The sequence below is a fragment of the Aquarana catesbeiana genome, linkage group LG06 (assembly GCF_042186555.1).
Source record: "Aquarana catesbeiana isolate 2022-GZ linkage group LG06, ASM4218655v1, whole genome shotgun sequence".
Lineage (NCBI taxonomy): Eukaryota > Metazoa > Chordata > Amphibia > Anura > Ranidae > Aquarana > Aquarana catesbeiana.
Window position 1 is genome coordinate 204,408,566 of NC_133329.1, and position 17,316 is coordinate 204,425,881.

The 17,316-nt window shown below is 46.0% G+C and overlaps 1 protein-coding gene across 1 annotated transcript in view; it reads left to right on the forward strand.

Annotated features, from left to right (window-relative positions):
- The first annotated feature begins 4,042 nt into the window (after positions 1 to 4,042).
- GRIN2A (glutamate ionotropic receptor NMDA type subunit 2A) overlaps positions 4,043 to 17,316 on the forward strand; it is a 1,538,644-nt gene continuing 1,525,370 nt past the window's right edge. The window contains exon 1 of the mRNA XM_073591222.1: positions 4,043 to 4,631. Coding sequence (XP_073447323.1) covers positions 4,096 to 4,631 — 536 coding nt within the window. The 5' untranslated portion in view covers positions 4,043 to 4,095. The remainder of the gene's footprint in view (positions 4,632 to 17,316) is intronic.

The window sequence follows — 17,316 nt, forward strand, 5'->3', positions numbered from 1 at the left end:
AGCATATAGCAGGGCACATCACGGGGCACAGGACACATCATGGGGCACATGACGGGGCACAGGGCACACAGGGCACATCACATGGCACACAGCAGGGTACAGGGCACACAGTAGGGCACATAATAGGGCATACAGTAGGGTTAAGGACACACAGTGGTAAACAGAGTAGGGCATGGGGCACACAGTAGAGCACATCATGGAGCACACAGTAGGGCACATCACAGAGTAAATCATGGGACAAACAGTAGGGCATGGGGGCACATCACAGGGCATGCAGTAGGGCACATCATGGGGCACACAGTAGGGCATGGGGCACATCACAGGGCACATAGCAGGGCACATCATGGGGCACACAGTAGGGCATAGGGCACACCATGGGGTACACAGCAAGGCATAGGGCACATCATGGGGCACACAGAAGGTCACATCATGGGGCACACAGCAGGGCATAGGGCACACAGTAGGGCACATAATGGGGCACACAGCAGGGCATAGGGCACACAGCAGGGCATAGGGCACACAGGGCACATCATGGGGTACACAGAAGGGCACAGGACATGTCACAGGGCACACAGCAAGGCACATCATGGGGCACATCATAGGGCATGTAGCGGGGCACAATGCAAGGGGGAACACAGCAGGGCATGGGGCACGCATCAAGGCATGAGGCACACAGCAGAGCTTGGGACACACAGCGGGCATGGAGCACACAGCAGGGCACAGGGCACATCATGGGGCACACAGCAGAGCATGGGGCACACAGCAGGGCACAGGACACATCATGCAGCACACATCAGGGCATGGGACACACATAAGGGCATGGGGCACACAGCTGGGCACACAGCAGGGCATGATGCACACAGCTGGGCGCATAGCAGGGTATGGGGCATTCCTGAAGTGTGTTCCCGTTACCCCCTTTCCCTCACAGATAGACACAACAGACAGTCCATGAACATTTAAACTTTAGAACTTTATTTTGCTTCTGGTAGTCATTGCTGGATTGCATTGAAAGCCACTCTGAATAACTCCCAAAACATTTAGGCAATGTAGTTGTATAAACCAAAGGTACGGGGATTATTGTGGTGCCAAAAGAAAAATGAGATGTATAAAAGAAAACATATATTATTTTATTAACAAAGTTTAAAAGAGATTTGTAGAATATTACATATACAGGGTGTGCATCAAAGTACAAAGGATAAAAACCATTTGAAGCGATGTTTACAAGATTAAGCCTGGGGGTGTGGTGGTCAATCCCGTAAGCAGGTAGTGAAGACTCCTACATGTTTCGCCAAAAGTGGCAATAATCCCCTTACCTTTGGTTCATACAACTACTTTTTATAATCATTGGGATGAGGTGCTGTATCGTACCAAGGACTACCCAGTCACTTCAACTGTTCTATTATAAATTTAGGCAATGTAAATACATCACTCCATCCAGAATATATAAAGCCTTTTCCTGATAGAACTTCCATCTCGCACCTGGTTCCAAATATGTAATGCATCTTTCCTTCCTCCTGTTAGTCACTATTTCCTGACTGCACAGCACTTCTAATTTGATCTTCAAGGACGATACTCTGAATAAAGTCCAAGAGATGTGACTTTTTGGATTCCTCCAGGGTGTTAGTTCTCTAAGGTCCACTTCTATTCCTTTTCCTGGACCCGCACTCTAACCCCTTTAAAGTCTCTTAGAAGCACTGTTCCCCTGGGTTACACTCACATGTGTTACCGAGCAACCATCCATGATTCCACAGAAGATCCTCTCCCAGTCCTTGTATCTGTCAGTAGTAGCGACCTCCATGTAAAATCTCCTGCTGTCTCTTCATCACATGCATATCCCCCCGTCCCCAGCAGGGGAGAGCACCAAAGCTGTACCAGTCTCTACATCCTTCCTCTCTGGATCTCCAAACTCCCACAGACCAACTCCCCTAGGAGCATGTGACCTTGCCTTATATAGAAGTCCAGCCTCTGCCCAAGCAAATTAATGATTGTCCCAGAGGGGTTTCCAAAAGACTACCTGTCACTCCAGTCCTTTATTCCTCCCACTTTCCAAAACATTTCCTAGAAAAAGGTGGAAATTACACAGGCAGAGTGCAGGTGGCCACACCTTCCTCTACTCTAATCAACCTCCCATGCCAATCAAACCCACCAGCTTACACCACAGGGTAAAACACTGGTAATTTGGCCTAACTTTAAACCTAACTATCTAATCTAGCACACACCTAAGTAGGTGGGCGCTACATGTATATCTAGGTATGAATCCTTATAAGGCACAAAGCTACATCCTGAATGCGTTGTGTGGTGTGTGTGAGACCAAGGCCAGAAAAGCGGCCAGTATCGGGAGCTGAGTTGGTCATAAAGCTCCATAGCCAGAGGGCGCACACACAGCACTCCCAAGCACAGATTGCCATTCTCCATGATGTGTCCAGAAAATTTTGAAGGAAATAATGATTCCCAATGGGGTCTGTAATAAGTGAATAAACTAGCCATAAGGATAGTGAATGTGATGTAAAATTAAATACCCAAGTAAGGAAGTGAAAGACATGTGCGGATAAGGTGGTGATGAAACCCACCAACTAAGATATAAAGAGTAAAAGTGATGAAAAAGTGTATAGATGTCCACCATATGAGAGTCCAAATAGCCAAGGAGTATATGAAAACAATAAAACAAAAGAGAGACATGTTGAAAGACAATGTAGTACGATCATATAGTAATTTACCTTAAGTGTGTATATGAAAGCAAAAATGCTTAACTAGAGTACAGCGTCTCCACGTGTGCAGAGAGAAACAGGAACTGTGCCTGGAGAGTCGCCTTAAGTACTCCCCCACACAGGGGCTGCCACCAGCGTCACGCTCGCATGCCATGTGTGGAGAGGGGCCCCAAACCACACAGTAAACAGTGCCCAAGGCTGACGCCGTATCCCCAGCTGTGTTGGCCAGGTGAAAAGTATCTTGAGCCTTCGCCATGACGCCAAATGACGTCATGCGTGGAGTCGCAGTGCGTGGCACCGATGCGCTGAGGGCACCCGCCAAATCCCAGGGAGAGGGGAAAGGGGAGGGTGCACAGAGCGCATCGCAGCTCCCGAGAATCAGACAGACATGATGGTCAAGGAATACAACAACCATGAGACACCGCCAGAACTACTAGTAAAGTATGATTGATGCCACCAGGTTTAGGGACATGTGTTTGCACTATCCCATGTATATGGACCACAAAGGTCCAACCACCAAGGACAACACTCATACATAGATGGCAGGGGAGCACTGCCATCTAAATCAAACTACCTCCATCCCTAATACATATACAATGTATGGGGAGTTGTGGGGAGTTTTGGAACTTTAAATGTACCATGAGTACATTTCCCAGGGGAATCCCCATTTAGTGTTCCTGTGTGTACAGTTATTAGTGAGGCCAGTTCTCTGGTTGCTCACAAGCTGATCAGAAGTTACAGTTGTGAGGAAACCCTGAAAAACATAATAGCACCATCTATAAGGGGACATTCCTTTAGGAATCATGTAGGTGACATTTTATATATGGTTTCACAAAGGCTTTCTTTGTAAGAATAGCATGCCCAGCAATTGCAAGTTTGTTTTTTGATTACTTAAAGACTAACCTACCCATAGGGTGACAATGCTACTGAGTGTTTTTACTGTAGAATGAACAGTCGTGCCCCCCTGTTAAAATACAGTGGAAAAATTGTGGATCTACTGGCAGGAGCAACAGGTATTAAATCAATGTTACTAGAGACACAGAAAAATAAAAACTGCTGTGTTAATGCAAGTGACAGACTACATACTACTGTATGTAATTTCTGACTTTGTCCTTAAACTACAAAATGAATTGAACTTATTCACTGCCTTTTCAAAATATTATTCAATTACAAATAATTTCACAATATTATGCAATTATACTGTTTTGTCATTAACAGTTAAGCTAGTTTTTTCTCTTCTCTTCATGGGATCAAGCAAATCTATTACAACAGCACAGTTTATTTGTATCTACTGTCTGCTAATATATATATTTTCTGTTATATTTTACAGGATGTAACATCTGCATTCTTCCAGTTTGGAGCTTCCATCACCCAACAAGCTACCGTCATGCTTAGCATTATGGAGGAATATGACTGGCATGTATTTTCTATTATAACAAGCACTTTTCCAGGATATCGAGACTTTATACGTTTTATAAAAAACACAGTGGACAATAGTTTTGTGGATTGGGAAGTGCAGAATGTAATTACTTTGGGCGCATCATATACCGATGCACAAACACTAACTCAGCTGAAGAAAATCCATTCTTCTGTTATACTCCTTTATTGTTCAAAGGAAGAATCACTTAAAATTTTTGAAGAAGCTCGCTCCCTTGGCCTTATGGGATATGGCTACATTTGGATTGTACCCAACATAGTTGTAGGGAACAAAGAAATCATACCATTCGAATTTCCTTCTGGATTAGTTTCTGTATCTTATGATGACTGGGATTATGGCCTGGAAGCAAGAGTAAGGGATGGCCTTGGAATTATTTCCACAGCTGCATCAGCAATGTTGGAAACCTATTCATCAGTTCCTGAAACCAAGACTAATTGCTATATTCAAAATGAACGGAATGAAATGCCAGCTCACACCCTTCATGAGTAAGGTTTTAACCTTTATTTTAAGCATGTTTACTGCATGTTAAAACCATGCATTTCATCTCACTTGTTACTATATTGCAAAAGCACATATACGTACAAAATCTGTAAAGCAGTCCTTACACTTCACATTGTTAATTAAAAATAAATTTGATGACCATGAAAAGATATTAAAAGATATAGAACACGTAAGATGCTTTTCTTCATTAAATTTAGTGTACCATATATACTCGAGTATAAGTCGAGATTTTCAGCCCTTTTTTTGGGCTGAAAGTGCCCCCCCTCGACTTATACTTGAATCAACCGCCGTCTGCCTACATGATCAGCGCGTCATGCAGGCAGACGGCGGCCAGCGTGTGCTATTACTATTCCGCGGCCAATTACTGTTCAAAAGCCGCGCCTCCTCCTCGTCTGTGATAGGCAGAAAACTCCATTTCAAAGGAGTCAGTGTACAGCCTATCATGGACATTCTCTCATCCTCGTCCGTGGTATGAGGATGAGAGAATGTCCATGATAGGCTGACCGCTGGCTGCTGGGAAATGGAGTTTTCTGCCTATCACAGACGAGGAGGAGGCGTGGCTTTTGAACAGTGAATGGCCGCCGAATAGTAATAGCACACGCTGATCGGTGCAGAGCGGCACACGGAGGCATGCACAGGATACAGGTAGGATGCACACATACACAGGACACATACACAGGACACATACACAGGACACAGGTACAGGACACATGTACATATACACATGACACATGCACATATACACAGGACACATACACAGGACACAGGTACAGGACACATGCACATATACACAGAACACATGACACATGCACATATACACATGACACATGCACATATACACAGGACACATGATGCATACACATATACACAGGACACATGCACATATACACAGGACACATGCACATATACACAGGACACATGCACAGGACACATGCACAGGACACATGGAGGTATATAGCTGCAGATGGGCATTGTTGACCCTCTCTTTCCACTTACAGTAGCTGCTGCATTTCTCACCCTCATCTTATACTCGGGTCAATAAGTTTTTCCCTTTTTTTGTGGTAAATTAGGGCCTCGACTTATACTCGGGACGACTTATACTCGAGTATATACGGTATGTGAATTAGGAATAAAGTCTGTTGGTATTAAAATTTGTATTGGTAAGTAAAATTTTGGGTAAATTATGCCGCTATACAAATGAAAATAAACAGCTTTTTAACATGAAACCTATATTTCATATTGTGTTGTACCTGATTGGGGTTATTTACTCTTGCCAGAGCACAGATCCCTGATGTTTATAGCTTTCTTTTTACTCTCCTGAGGGATTAGTAAGAGTGCCCATCACTCTTAAAGGAATTGCAGTTGCACATTAGAAGTGTTAAAACACTCCCCATTAGTCATCGCCACATCCTCACGTCTGGTTTTGACTTATGGCAATCACTATGCGTTGTAATGCAGATTATATCAGTTTACAACAGTTCCTGCACAAAATTACATCTCTAAAGGAAAAAAGTAATTTAAAAGTACGCGGCTAGGGATAAGCTTCAAATTCGAGACAAACTCATGTTCGACTCGAACATTGGCTGTTCGCCAGTTCGCCAAACAGCAAACAATTTGGGGTGTTCGCCGCAAATTCGAAATCCACGAAACACCCCTTAAAAGTCTATGGGAGAAATCAAAAGTGCTAATTTTAAAGGCTTATATGCATGGTATTGTCATAAAAAGTGTTTGGGGACCTGGGTCCTACCCCAGGGGACATGGATCAATGCAAAAAAAAGTTTAAAAAACTGACATTTTTCAGGAGCAGTGATTTTAATAATGCTTAAAGTGAAACAATAAAAGTGTAATATTCCTTTAAACTTCATACCTGGGGGGTGTCTATAGTATGCCTGTAAAGGGGCGCATGTTTCCCATGTTTAGAACAGTCTGACAGCAAAATGACATTTCAAAGGAAAAAAAGAAATTTAAAACTACTCGCAGCTATTAATGAATTGTCGGTCCGACAATACACATAAAAGTTCATTGATAAAAACGACATGGGATTTTCCCACAGGGGAACCCCGAACCAAAATTTAAAAAAAAATGGTGTGGGAGTCCCCCTAAATTCCATACCAGGCCCTTCAGGTCTGGTATGAATATTAAGGGGAACCCCGTGCCAAAATTTAAAAAAAAAATGGAGTGGGGGTCCCCCTCAAAATCCATACTAGACCCTCCAGGTCTGGCATGGATTTTAAGCGGAACCCCATGCCAAAATTTTCAAAAAAAATGGTGTGGGGTCCCCCCAAAAATCCATAACAGACCCTTATCTGAGCACGCAACTTGGCAGGCTGCAGGAAAAGAGGGGGGGGACGAGAGAGTGCCCCCCCTCCTGAACCATACCAGGCTACATGCTCTCAACATTGGGAGGGTGCTTTGGGGTCCTCCCAAAGCACCTTGTCCCCATGTTGATGGGGACAAGGGCCTCATCCCCACAACCCTTTCCTGATGGTTGTGGGGGTCTGCAGGCGGGGGGGCTTATCGGAATCTTCTTTCACAAAAAAAGTGTAAAAAATGTTAAAAATTACAAGAGACAGTTTTTGACAATTCCTTTATTTAAAGTCTTCTTCATTCCATCTTCTTTCTTTTTTCTTCCTTCGGTTTCTTCCTCCATCTTCTTCTTGCTCCGGTTTTCTCATCCGGCATCTTCCTCTGCGGCGTCTTCTTCCCTTCTTCTTTCTCGGGCCGCTCCGCAACCATGATGGGAGGCTCCCGATGTTTGATGCTTCTCGTCTTCTGACACTTCTTAAATATACCCGGTTACGTAACGGGTGACCCCGCCCCTCTGACGTCACGGGGAAACCCATAGGGAAGTTCTCGACAAGTCCCCGTGCGTCAGAGGGGGTGGAGTCAACGGGTGGCCCCGCCCTCCGTTATTTAAAAAGTGTCAGAAGACGAGAAGTGTCACACAGCGGGAGCCTCCCATTATGGATGCGGAGCAGCCCGTGAACAAAGAAGGGAAGAAGACGCCATGGAGGAAGATGCCGGACGAGAACACCGGAGCAAGAAGCAGAGGATCGGAGGAAGAACCAGAGGAAGATGAAGATGGAGGAAGAAACCGCAGGAAGATAGCAGAAAGAAGATGGAGAGAAGAAGACTTTAAATAAAGGAATTGTCAAAAGCTCTCATCATTTTTAACATTTCTGACACTTTTTTTGTGAAATGGTAGGGGTAATTTTGTACCCCCTTCCCATTTCACACAGGGGGGGGTGGGATCTGGGGGTCCCCATGTTAAAGGGGGCTTCCAGATTCCGATAAGCCCCCTGCCCACAGACCCCCACAACCACCAGGCAAGGGTTGTGGGGATGAGGTCCTTGTCCCCATCAACATGGGGACAAGGTGCTTTGGGGGGGACCCCAAAGCACCTTCCCAATGTTGAGGGCATGTGGCCTGTTATGGTTCAGGAGGGGGGGCGCTCTCTCATCCCCCCTCTTTCCCTGTGGCCTGCCAGGTTGCGTGCTCGGATAAGGGTCTGGTATGGATTTTGGGGAGACCCCATGCCATTTTTTAAAATTTTGGCACGGGGTTCCCCTTAAAACCATACCAGACCTGAAGGGTCTGGTATTGATTTTGAGGGGGACCCCCACACCATTTTTTTTTTAATTTTGGCACGGGGTTCCCCTTAATATCCATACCAGACCTGAAGAGCCTGGTATGGAATTTAGGGGGACCCCACACCATTTTTTTTTAAATTTTGGTTCGGGGTTCCCCTGTGGGGAAATCCCATGCCGTTTTTATCAATGAACTTTTATGTGTATTGTCGGACCGACAATTCATTAATAGTAGTAGAGTAGTTTTAAATGACTTTTTTTTCCTTTGAAATGTCATTTTGCTGTCAGACGGTTCTAAATACGGAAACATGCGCCCCTTTACAGGCATACTATAGACACTCCCCAGTGATTTTAAGCATTATTAAAATCACTGCTCGCGAAAAAACGGCCATTTTTAAAACTTTTTTTTGCATTGATCCATGTCCCCTGGGGCAGGACCCAGGTCCCCAAACACTTTTTATGACAATAACTTAGATATAAGCCTTTAAAATTAGCACTTTTGATTATTCATGTTCAAGTCCCATAGACTTTAACGGTGTTCGCGTGTTCAAACAAATTTTTTTGCCTGTTCGCATGTTCTGGTGCGAACCGAACAGGGGGGTGTTCGGCTCATTCCTACTCGCGGCTATAATGAATTGTCGGTTCTGGCAATACACACAAAATTCATTGAAAAAAACGGCATGGGATTCTCCCACAGCCCATTGCCAGGCCCTTTGGGTCTGGTATGAATATTAATCGGAACCCCCTGAACCAACATTTTTAAGAAAAATTGCGTGGTGGTCCCCCAAATTTCACACCAGACCCTTCAGGTCTGGTATGGATATTAAGGGGAGCCCCTGCCAAAATAAAAAAAAATGGCGTGGGGGTCCCCCTCAAAATCCATACCAGATCCTTCAGGTCTGGTATGGATTCTAAGGTGAACCCCCGTGGCAAAATAAAAAAAAATGGTGTGGGGCCCCCCCAAAAATTCATTCCAGACTCTTATCCGATCACGCAACCTGGCAGGCCACAGGAAAGGGGGGGGGGCGAGAGAGCACCCCCCCCTCCTGAACCGTACCAGGCTACATGCCCTCAACATGGGGAGGGTGCTTTGGGGTAGCCAAAGCACCGTGTCCCCATGTTAATGGGGAGAAGAACCTCATCCCCACAACCCTTGCCCGGTGGTTGTGGGGGTCTGCAGGCGGGGGGCTTATCGGAATCTGGAAGCCCCTTTAACAAGGGGACCCCCAGATCCCAGCCTGTGTGAAATGATAACGGGGTACAAATGTACTCCTACCATTTCACAAAAAAGTGTGAAAATGGAAAGAATGACATGACACGACTTGGGGACATGTCCTTTAATAAAAAATAAAAGAATAAAACTGTCCACAAAGTCTTCTTCTTCTTATCTTGCTCCGCCAAAGAACCGAAAAAGAAAAAAAAAAGTGACAGACCCACCTCCATGGGAGGCACCCGCCGTAAAGACTGTCCTGTCAGGTGACAGCTCTTTTATAACCGGGGGCGGGGCCACATTGTGATGTCGCCGGGTGACCCCGCCCTCCTCTGATGCACGGGGACATCCCTATGGCTTCCCTGTAGCATCAGAGGGGGTGGAGTAACCCGGCGACGTCACCATGTGGCCCCGCCCTCAGTTTTTTAAAGAACTGTCACCTGAGAGGATGGTCATTATGGCGGGTGCCTCCCATGGAGGCGGGTCGTCGTGTTTTTTTTTTTTTCTTTTTCGGTCCGTGTACCTATTTTTGTGTTGTGCGCAAAAACTGAGATTGAACCACTTATCCCATCTCCTATATCATTTATGAATACATTAAACAGAATTGGTCCCAATACAGAGCCCTGGGGCACCCCACTTACTACTCCCGACCAGTCTGAGTACATGTTATTTATCACCAGCCTTTGGTCACGCCCCTGTAATCAGATTTCTATCCAAGAACAAACCTTATGGTCCATGTCTGCAGACCTCAGATTATAGATTAAGCATTTGTGGGGAAACTGTATCGAATGCTTTTGCAAAATCCAGATGCACCACATCCATAGGTCTCCCCCATCTATATCGCAGTTCACTTCCTCATAGAATGTTAACAGATTGGTCTGGCAGGAACGACCCTTCATAAACCCATGCTGATTACTACTAATGATACTATTTTCTTCAGCAATTTCTTGGATATAGCCCCTTATCATACCCTCCGATAATTTATCTACTATTGATAGGCTGACTGGGCTGTAGTTTCTAGGAATATGTTTCTGCCCTTTTTTGAATATTGGTACCACATTGGCTTTTTTTCAATCAGCTAGTACAATTCCTGTCAGTATGCTGTCTGCAAAGATTAAGAACAATGGTCTAACTATAACCTGACTGAGTTCTTTGAGGACTACCGGGTGTAAGCCATCTGGTCCTGGTGATTTATTTGTGTTAAGCTTATTCAGTCTTTTCTTGAATTCGGCCTCTGTTAGCCTCAAGGGTACGTCCTGTGATGTGTTACTAACAATACCTGTGTGGTTGGTATACCCCTTGTTTTCTTGTGTAAAACCTGAAGTGAAAAAAGCATTTAGTACAGTTGCCTTCTCTGTACCATCTCTAACCGTCCTCCCATCATCGTCTTTTATGTGGGCAATGTGCTCTGATCTCACATTTTTACTGTTAATATATCTAAAGAATTTCTTGGGATTTTTTTTACTCTCCTTTGCTATGTGTCTATCGTAGGGATGGGCGAATGGTTCGTGCCCAAGCATAAGTTCGTGCCGAACTTTTGTTGTTCGGTCGTTCGGCGAACATCCGAACAAAAACGGGTCATTCAACCGTTTGTTTGGCCCACCGCACCGACCACTGAAGCAGTGAAAGCTTCAGCCAATCAGAGCTGAGACTTTATCCAATCATGGCTTTATCAGAGACTTTACCCAATCATGGCTTATTTCCACCCCACAGTATAAAAGTATTCTTTCAATGGCAGCCATTTTAAGTGTGATTTTGGGGTGGAGAGTGATAGAACAGGGCTCTTGTTATTTTAAAAAAAAAGAGGGTTTACAACTCCTTTAATCAAATCCCCTTATTGAAAATGTCAGGCAGGCCTAAAGTGAGAGTCAGAGGTTCTGCATGCAAGGGTAGTGGGAGGCAAGCAGACAAAGCAGTTGTTGGGCGGCATCATGCAGAGACAGGGAATATCTGCCTTTCCTTTTTTAGAGTAGCCATGCTGTACAGCCATGGCATAAACAGGAGATAGTTGGGTGGCCGAACTTTAGCTGTTCGGACGTTCGACAAACAGCCATACAAATGGGTAGTTCGACCATTTGTTCGGCCCCCGAACCGACCACAATTCATTGCGGTGCTGAACAGTGCATTGCAAGCCCTGATTGGCTGAAGCAGTGAAAGCTTCAGCCAATCAGGGCAGAGAGCACTGTCAGAGTCATGATTGGACACTGCCATCATGACTTTATCCAATCATGGCTTATTTCCGCCCCACAGTATAAAAGTATTCTTTCAATGGCAGCCATTTTAAGTGTGATTTTGGCGTGGAGAGTGATAGAACAGGGCTCTGTTCAGTGATATTAGTTAGTTAGTGTGCTATACTGTGCTATTTTGCTTCAGTTGTCGGTGTAGAATATTAATTTATTGTCAGTCTAGGGATAGTGTGACTGTAGTGATGAAGACCATCATTCAGCTTTGCATAGTGTGCAGCTAGAGTAGGGAAAGCCCAGATAGTTTCACTGTAGTGTAGTGAGACCGTGTCATTCATACATACATTAGTGTAGATTAGGGACAGCTCATATAGTTTCAGTGTAGTGTAGTGAGACTGTTTCAGTAATATCTACATTAGTGTATAGCTAGAGTAGGGACAGTTGAGATAGTGTCAGTGTAGTGACAGTTAAACACCGTCTATTTGATTGTGTTACTGCCAGTTCAACGCCATTTACTTCTGTGTGCATTACTGACAGTTTGATGCCATATAGTTTTGTGTGCGTTACTGCCAGTTTAACACCAAATAGTATTATGCGTTACTGGCAGTTTAACGCCATATATTTCAGTGTGCGTTACTGCCAGTTTAACGCCATATAGTTTTGTTTGCGTTACTGCCAGTTTAACGCCAAATAGTTCTGTGCATGACTGTACGTTTGGCGCATTATATTGCAGTATATTATAGTGTATACGTGGAGTCTGTCTGTGTAGTGTGAGTACTCAAATTAAAGTGCACCAAACACCACTTTACATTGATTAAAGTGCATCTACGTACAGATTTCAACTTCTTCTTTACATTTGCTTATAAGCACTGCCCCCTCCCTCCCAATAATGTCTGGGAGGACAAGGAGAGGCAGACGTTCCCTTGGCACTGTAATGCCGCGTACACACGGTCGGACTTTCCGGCATACTTGGTCCGGCGGACCAGAGTGTGCCGGACAATCCGCCCGTGTGTGGGCGGCGGCGGACTTTTCCGGCGGACTTCTTCCCAAAAGCCCGCCGGACCTAGATTTGAAACAAGTTTTAAATCTTTCCGTAGGACTCAGTTTCGGGCGGAAAGTCCGCTCGTGTGTGTGCTGGTCCGACGGAAAGCCAGCTCGTGTGTAGGCTGGTCCGACGGACCAGATACGACGCGAGGGCAGGGTATTGCATCTCGCGCTCTCTGCAATAGGAAAAACAAATTTTCCTATTGCGGTGAGCGCGGTGCATGCCAGGCCCTTAGGTCTGGTATGGATTATAAAGGGAACCCCCTACGCCGAAAAAACGGCGTGGGGTCCCCCCTAAAATCCATACCAGACCCCGATCCGAGCACGCAGCCTGGCCGGTCAGGAAAGGGGGTGGGGACGAGCGAGCGCCCCCCCCCTCCTGAACCGTACCAGGCCGCATGCCCTCAACATGGGGGGTGGGTGCTTTGGGGGAGGGGGGCGCCCTGCGGGGCCCCCCCACCCCAAAGCACCTTGTCCCCATGTTGATGAGGACAAGGGCCTCTTCCCGACAACCCTGGCCGTTGGTTGTCGGGGTCTGCGGGCGGGGGCTTATCGGAATCTGGGAGCCCCCTTTAATAAGGGGGCCCCCAGATCCCGGCCCCCCACCCTATGTGAATGAGTATGGGGTACATGGTACCCCTACCCATTCACCTAGGGAAAAAGTGTAAGTAATAAAACACACTACACAGGTTTTTAAAATATTTTATTAAACAGCTCGGGGGGGGGATCTTCCTCCGGCTTCGGGGGTCTTCTTCCGGCTTCGGGGGTCCCTCCGCTTCATCTTCTCCCGGCGTCCAGTTGGTTCTTCTCCGCTCTCTTCTCCCGGTGTTCCTGTTCTTCGGCCGGCTCCTCTGCTGTCTTCAAGTAGCTCTCTTGCCAGCAGAGGTCCGGACTTCTGGGCTTCTGGGCTTCTGGGCTTCTCTTCCCCAGATGTTGACACGACGCTCTCTCCTGCTGGACTGCTCTCCGAGGGCTGCGTTGTGACTTATATAGGCGGAGACCCCGCCCCCTTTTGATGTCACAGTCCCTGGGCATGCTGGGACTGTGACGTTTTAGGGGGCATGGTCACTGGGTGATGTTGACCGGCCAGGCTGCGTGCTCGGATCAGGGTCTGGTATGGATTTTAGGGGGGACCCCACGCCGTTTTTTCGGCGTAGGGGGTTCCCTTTATAATCCATACTAGACCTAAGGGCCTGGTATGCCCCGCGACGGGGCTCGCAAGGTGTCAATCTCGCCGATAAAAGCGGCAAGATTGACATCCTTTTCTAGTCCCGTCGCACCTGAGTCACGTTCAAAATGAACGGACTTGTCCGTGTGTGGGCAAGTCCGTTCATTCTGAAAGTCCGCCGGAACTCCGGCGAAAGTCCGTCGGAAAGACAGGCGGACTTAGCCCGCCGGAAAGTCCGGGTGTGTGTGGGCAAGTCCGTCCGTTTTAAAGTCCGGCGCACCTGGCGGACAAAGTCCGTCGGAAAGTGTGTCGGACCAAGTAGGATAGAAAGTCCGACCGTGTGTACGCGGCATTAGGAGGCCAGCAACAAATGTGTCCACAGGCCAAGGTGGACATGGTGGTCGGTCTTCAGGCAGGGCATCATTTCCTCTGTTTAATGAGTTTGCCCATGCTATCCAGCCACAGCATGCAGAGGAGGTGGTGGACTGGCTTACTAAACCTTCCTTATCGTCCTCATCCTCTGTCATGCAAGCAGAGACAAGTGTGCAGTCTCCTGCAGTTGCCAGAGTGGATAAACCTGCCTCCTTGTCCACATCTATTCCTGCCATAGCCCCAACACCAGCCATTGAGGAGTCAGCTGAGTTATTTGACCACAGCGTCAGCAAATTGCTCCTTGATCATGCCCAGCCATTACTGGATTCAGATGTTGGTTCTGAGGTTAAGGATGACAGGAACATGAGCCTAGAGAGAAGGAGGAACACTGGTAGACAAATTGGCATTCATGTTCCCCAAGCCGCAGTGTATTGCCAAGTTGTTTCCAGTGGTAATGATGAAGATGGAGGAGATGGAGATGGAGATGATGATAATGATGAGGTCACTGATGCGACTTGGGTACCAGATAGAGCAAAGGAGGAAACTGAAGGTGAGGTGGCACAACCCCAAGGAGGCCAACATCAAGAAAGAAAAATTTTGTTAGCTAGGCTCCTGACATTTGTGTATGCACCTCTCAGTGTTGTATAAGTGCATAATATTTTCTCCCTATGTTTTCTCAGGCTCTGTTTCTGATTTGTCTACTCATTCACCCCAGAATTAGATGTTACGGCTATATTAGCACTACTGACTCCGCTATTACCCTCTGTCCTTTGCTCGCTGCCGGCTGTCACTTCCTCTGAACCCCCCCATACCTAGTTTAAAAGCCCATCCAACTTCATGGCTATCTTTCTTCCCAAAAGATCTGCACCCCCCCATTAAGGTGCAGCCTGTCCTTACTAAAGAGCCGGTAACTGACTGAGAATTCAGCCCAGTTCTCCAAGAACCCGAACCCCTCCTTCCTACACCAGTTCTTCAGCCACTTGTTAAGTTCCCTAGGCTCCTTCTGCCTCTCTGGTGTGGCTCGAGGCACAGGTAGTATTTTTGAGAATACTACCTTGGAGGTCCCTGAAATATTTTTTTAGGACTCTCCACCTTCCTCTTACTTTATCATTGGTACCAATGTGTCCCCTGCCCCACCCAATGATCTGTCCACCCGACCTGCGATTATTCCAGATTTGTCAGGAAGTTTGGAAATGTGGATTTGGTTTTGCAGGGAAAGTATCCCTTTGTATGCACTTAAACACAAAAAGGTGAACAAAATAAGAGACTCGTGACAATGTAATATCTTCAAGCCATGTTACCAGGAATGTGTTAAAATATCAGCACAATACCGGACAATAGCTGTTTCTTAAATTTGAAATCACTGCTATTGCGGGTTTGTGGAGAATCCTGTAAGTTTGAAGTTCAAGGTCTGGCAAATTTATATCTACATTTCCCTGGGTTTTATTACTCTATAAAATGGGCCAATTAGGACCATTTAGGACATGGTTCTATGAAGGCTAAGTCCATCTTTCCTTTAGCTCTATGTCCGTACTGTGGATTGAACTTTCAGTTAGACAGCTAAGGGTGGGAACTAGAAGTCTACCTGCTTAGGTGGCTGATGGGATTTGTAGTTCATTCACAGATATTTGGCTCTGCCTGCACAGCCACACAAATTTCAAACCTGTCTGCTGCTTCAGGATGATCTGATTGGCACCATGTTACATGCTATATGCTAAATATAGGTGTAACATGTAACATGGTCTTAAAGAGAGAGTTAGCCTTTATTTTGGATTACTAGCTCTTTGGAGAATCAACCCTATTTGTTCATTTTTTGTTATTATTGTTTTTTTTGTCTTTTATTTTATTTTGTGGCTAGTAAGGTACAATTGTTTATCGAATTTTGCTGCAAGGTTTTCTCTAAAAAACGGGTTCTCATTTTGGAGGTGATATCTTGGGTTGATTTAAGGGGTATATTGATTTATATTTTATATTTAGGGACCTTTACTTTAGGTTAAACTGCTCTTTTCCTGCAAGGCCTCCCTTAAAAAAGTGGAGGGCTTGTTTTAGGAGGGTGCTATTTTGGATTTTTCATTATTTTTTAAATTCTTTTTTCTTTTGTAAAATTTTTTAACTTCTTCTCACCCGGACTATTGTAAATTGATGGCGCACTGTGGGTGCACTGTTATCCTGGGTGGACGTCATATGGCGTCCTCCCAGGATCGGGCCACTGGACACCGTAGATAACAGATCAGTGTGCTGGCCCGTTGCCAGTACCATGTGATCTCTGTGACCAAGCACAGCAGATCACATTACAGTTGTACACAGTTAAATACAATGCATGGCTTTCATGCATGTCATTCATTGTGTACTATTGTGTTAATCTCTGTGATTGGTCACATAGTTCAGACAGGGCCAATCACAGCCCATCTGTACCATGTGATTCACTTTGGCCAATTACAGCTAATCACAATAGTAAACACTGAAAAAAGGATTTGATTCAGAAAAAAAAGGTTTGCTTTTAACAGTGACATTTTCAAAATGTTCATTTTTTTTCATATTTGTGTGGAAAAAAAATGACAAAAATGTCATATGGGTACAGTGTTGTATGACAGCACAATTGTCATTCAAAGTGTGATAGAACTGAAAGCTGAAAATTGGCCTGGGCATTTGTAATTCTCTACAGCAAACAGGGACTTGTACTTCCATCCCTGCTTTCTGTAGTGGGCGGAGGGGTTTCACAGACCCCAGTCTGTACTGCCCATGGAGGTTGTGTCCTCCTCCTCCCTCCTTCTCTGCTCCCTGCCATCACTGCCCTTAACCACTTGCCGACCGGGCCATAGCTGAAAGACGGCTACAGCGCGATCGGCTTATTCTGGGAGGGCGTCCATGGATGTCCTCCCAGAATCCCGCTCTTGCGCGCTCCCTGGGGTGTGCACCCAAGAACATGCGTGACCGCCTGGTCCAGAGGACCCCGCGCATCACGGATCACGGTAAACGGTCGCTGATTGTGGCCGTTTACCATGTGATTGCTCCGTCAAATGACCGAGCGATCACATGTAAACAAACCGGCGTCATGTCATGACGCCGGTTCCTCTCTCCCCCTCTGTGTACCGATCGGTACAG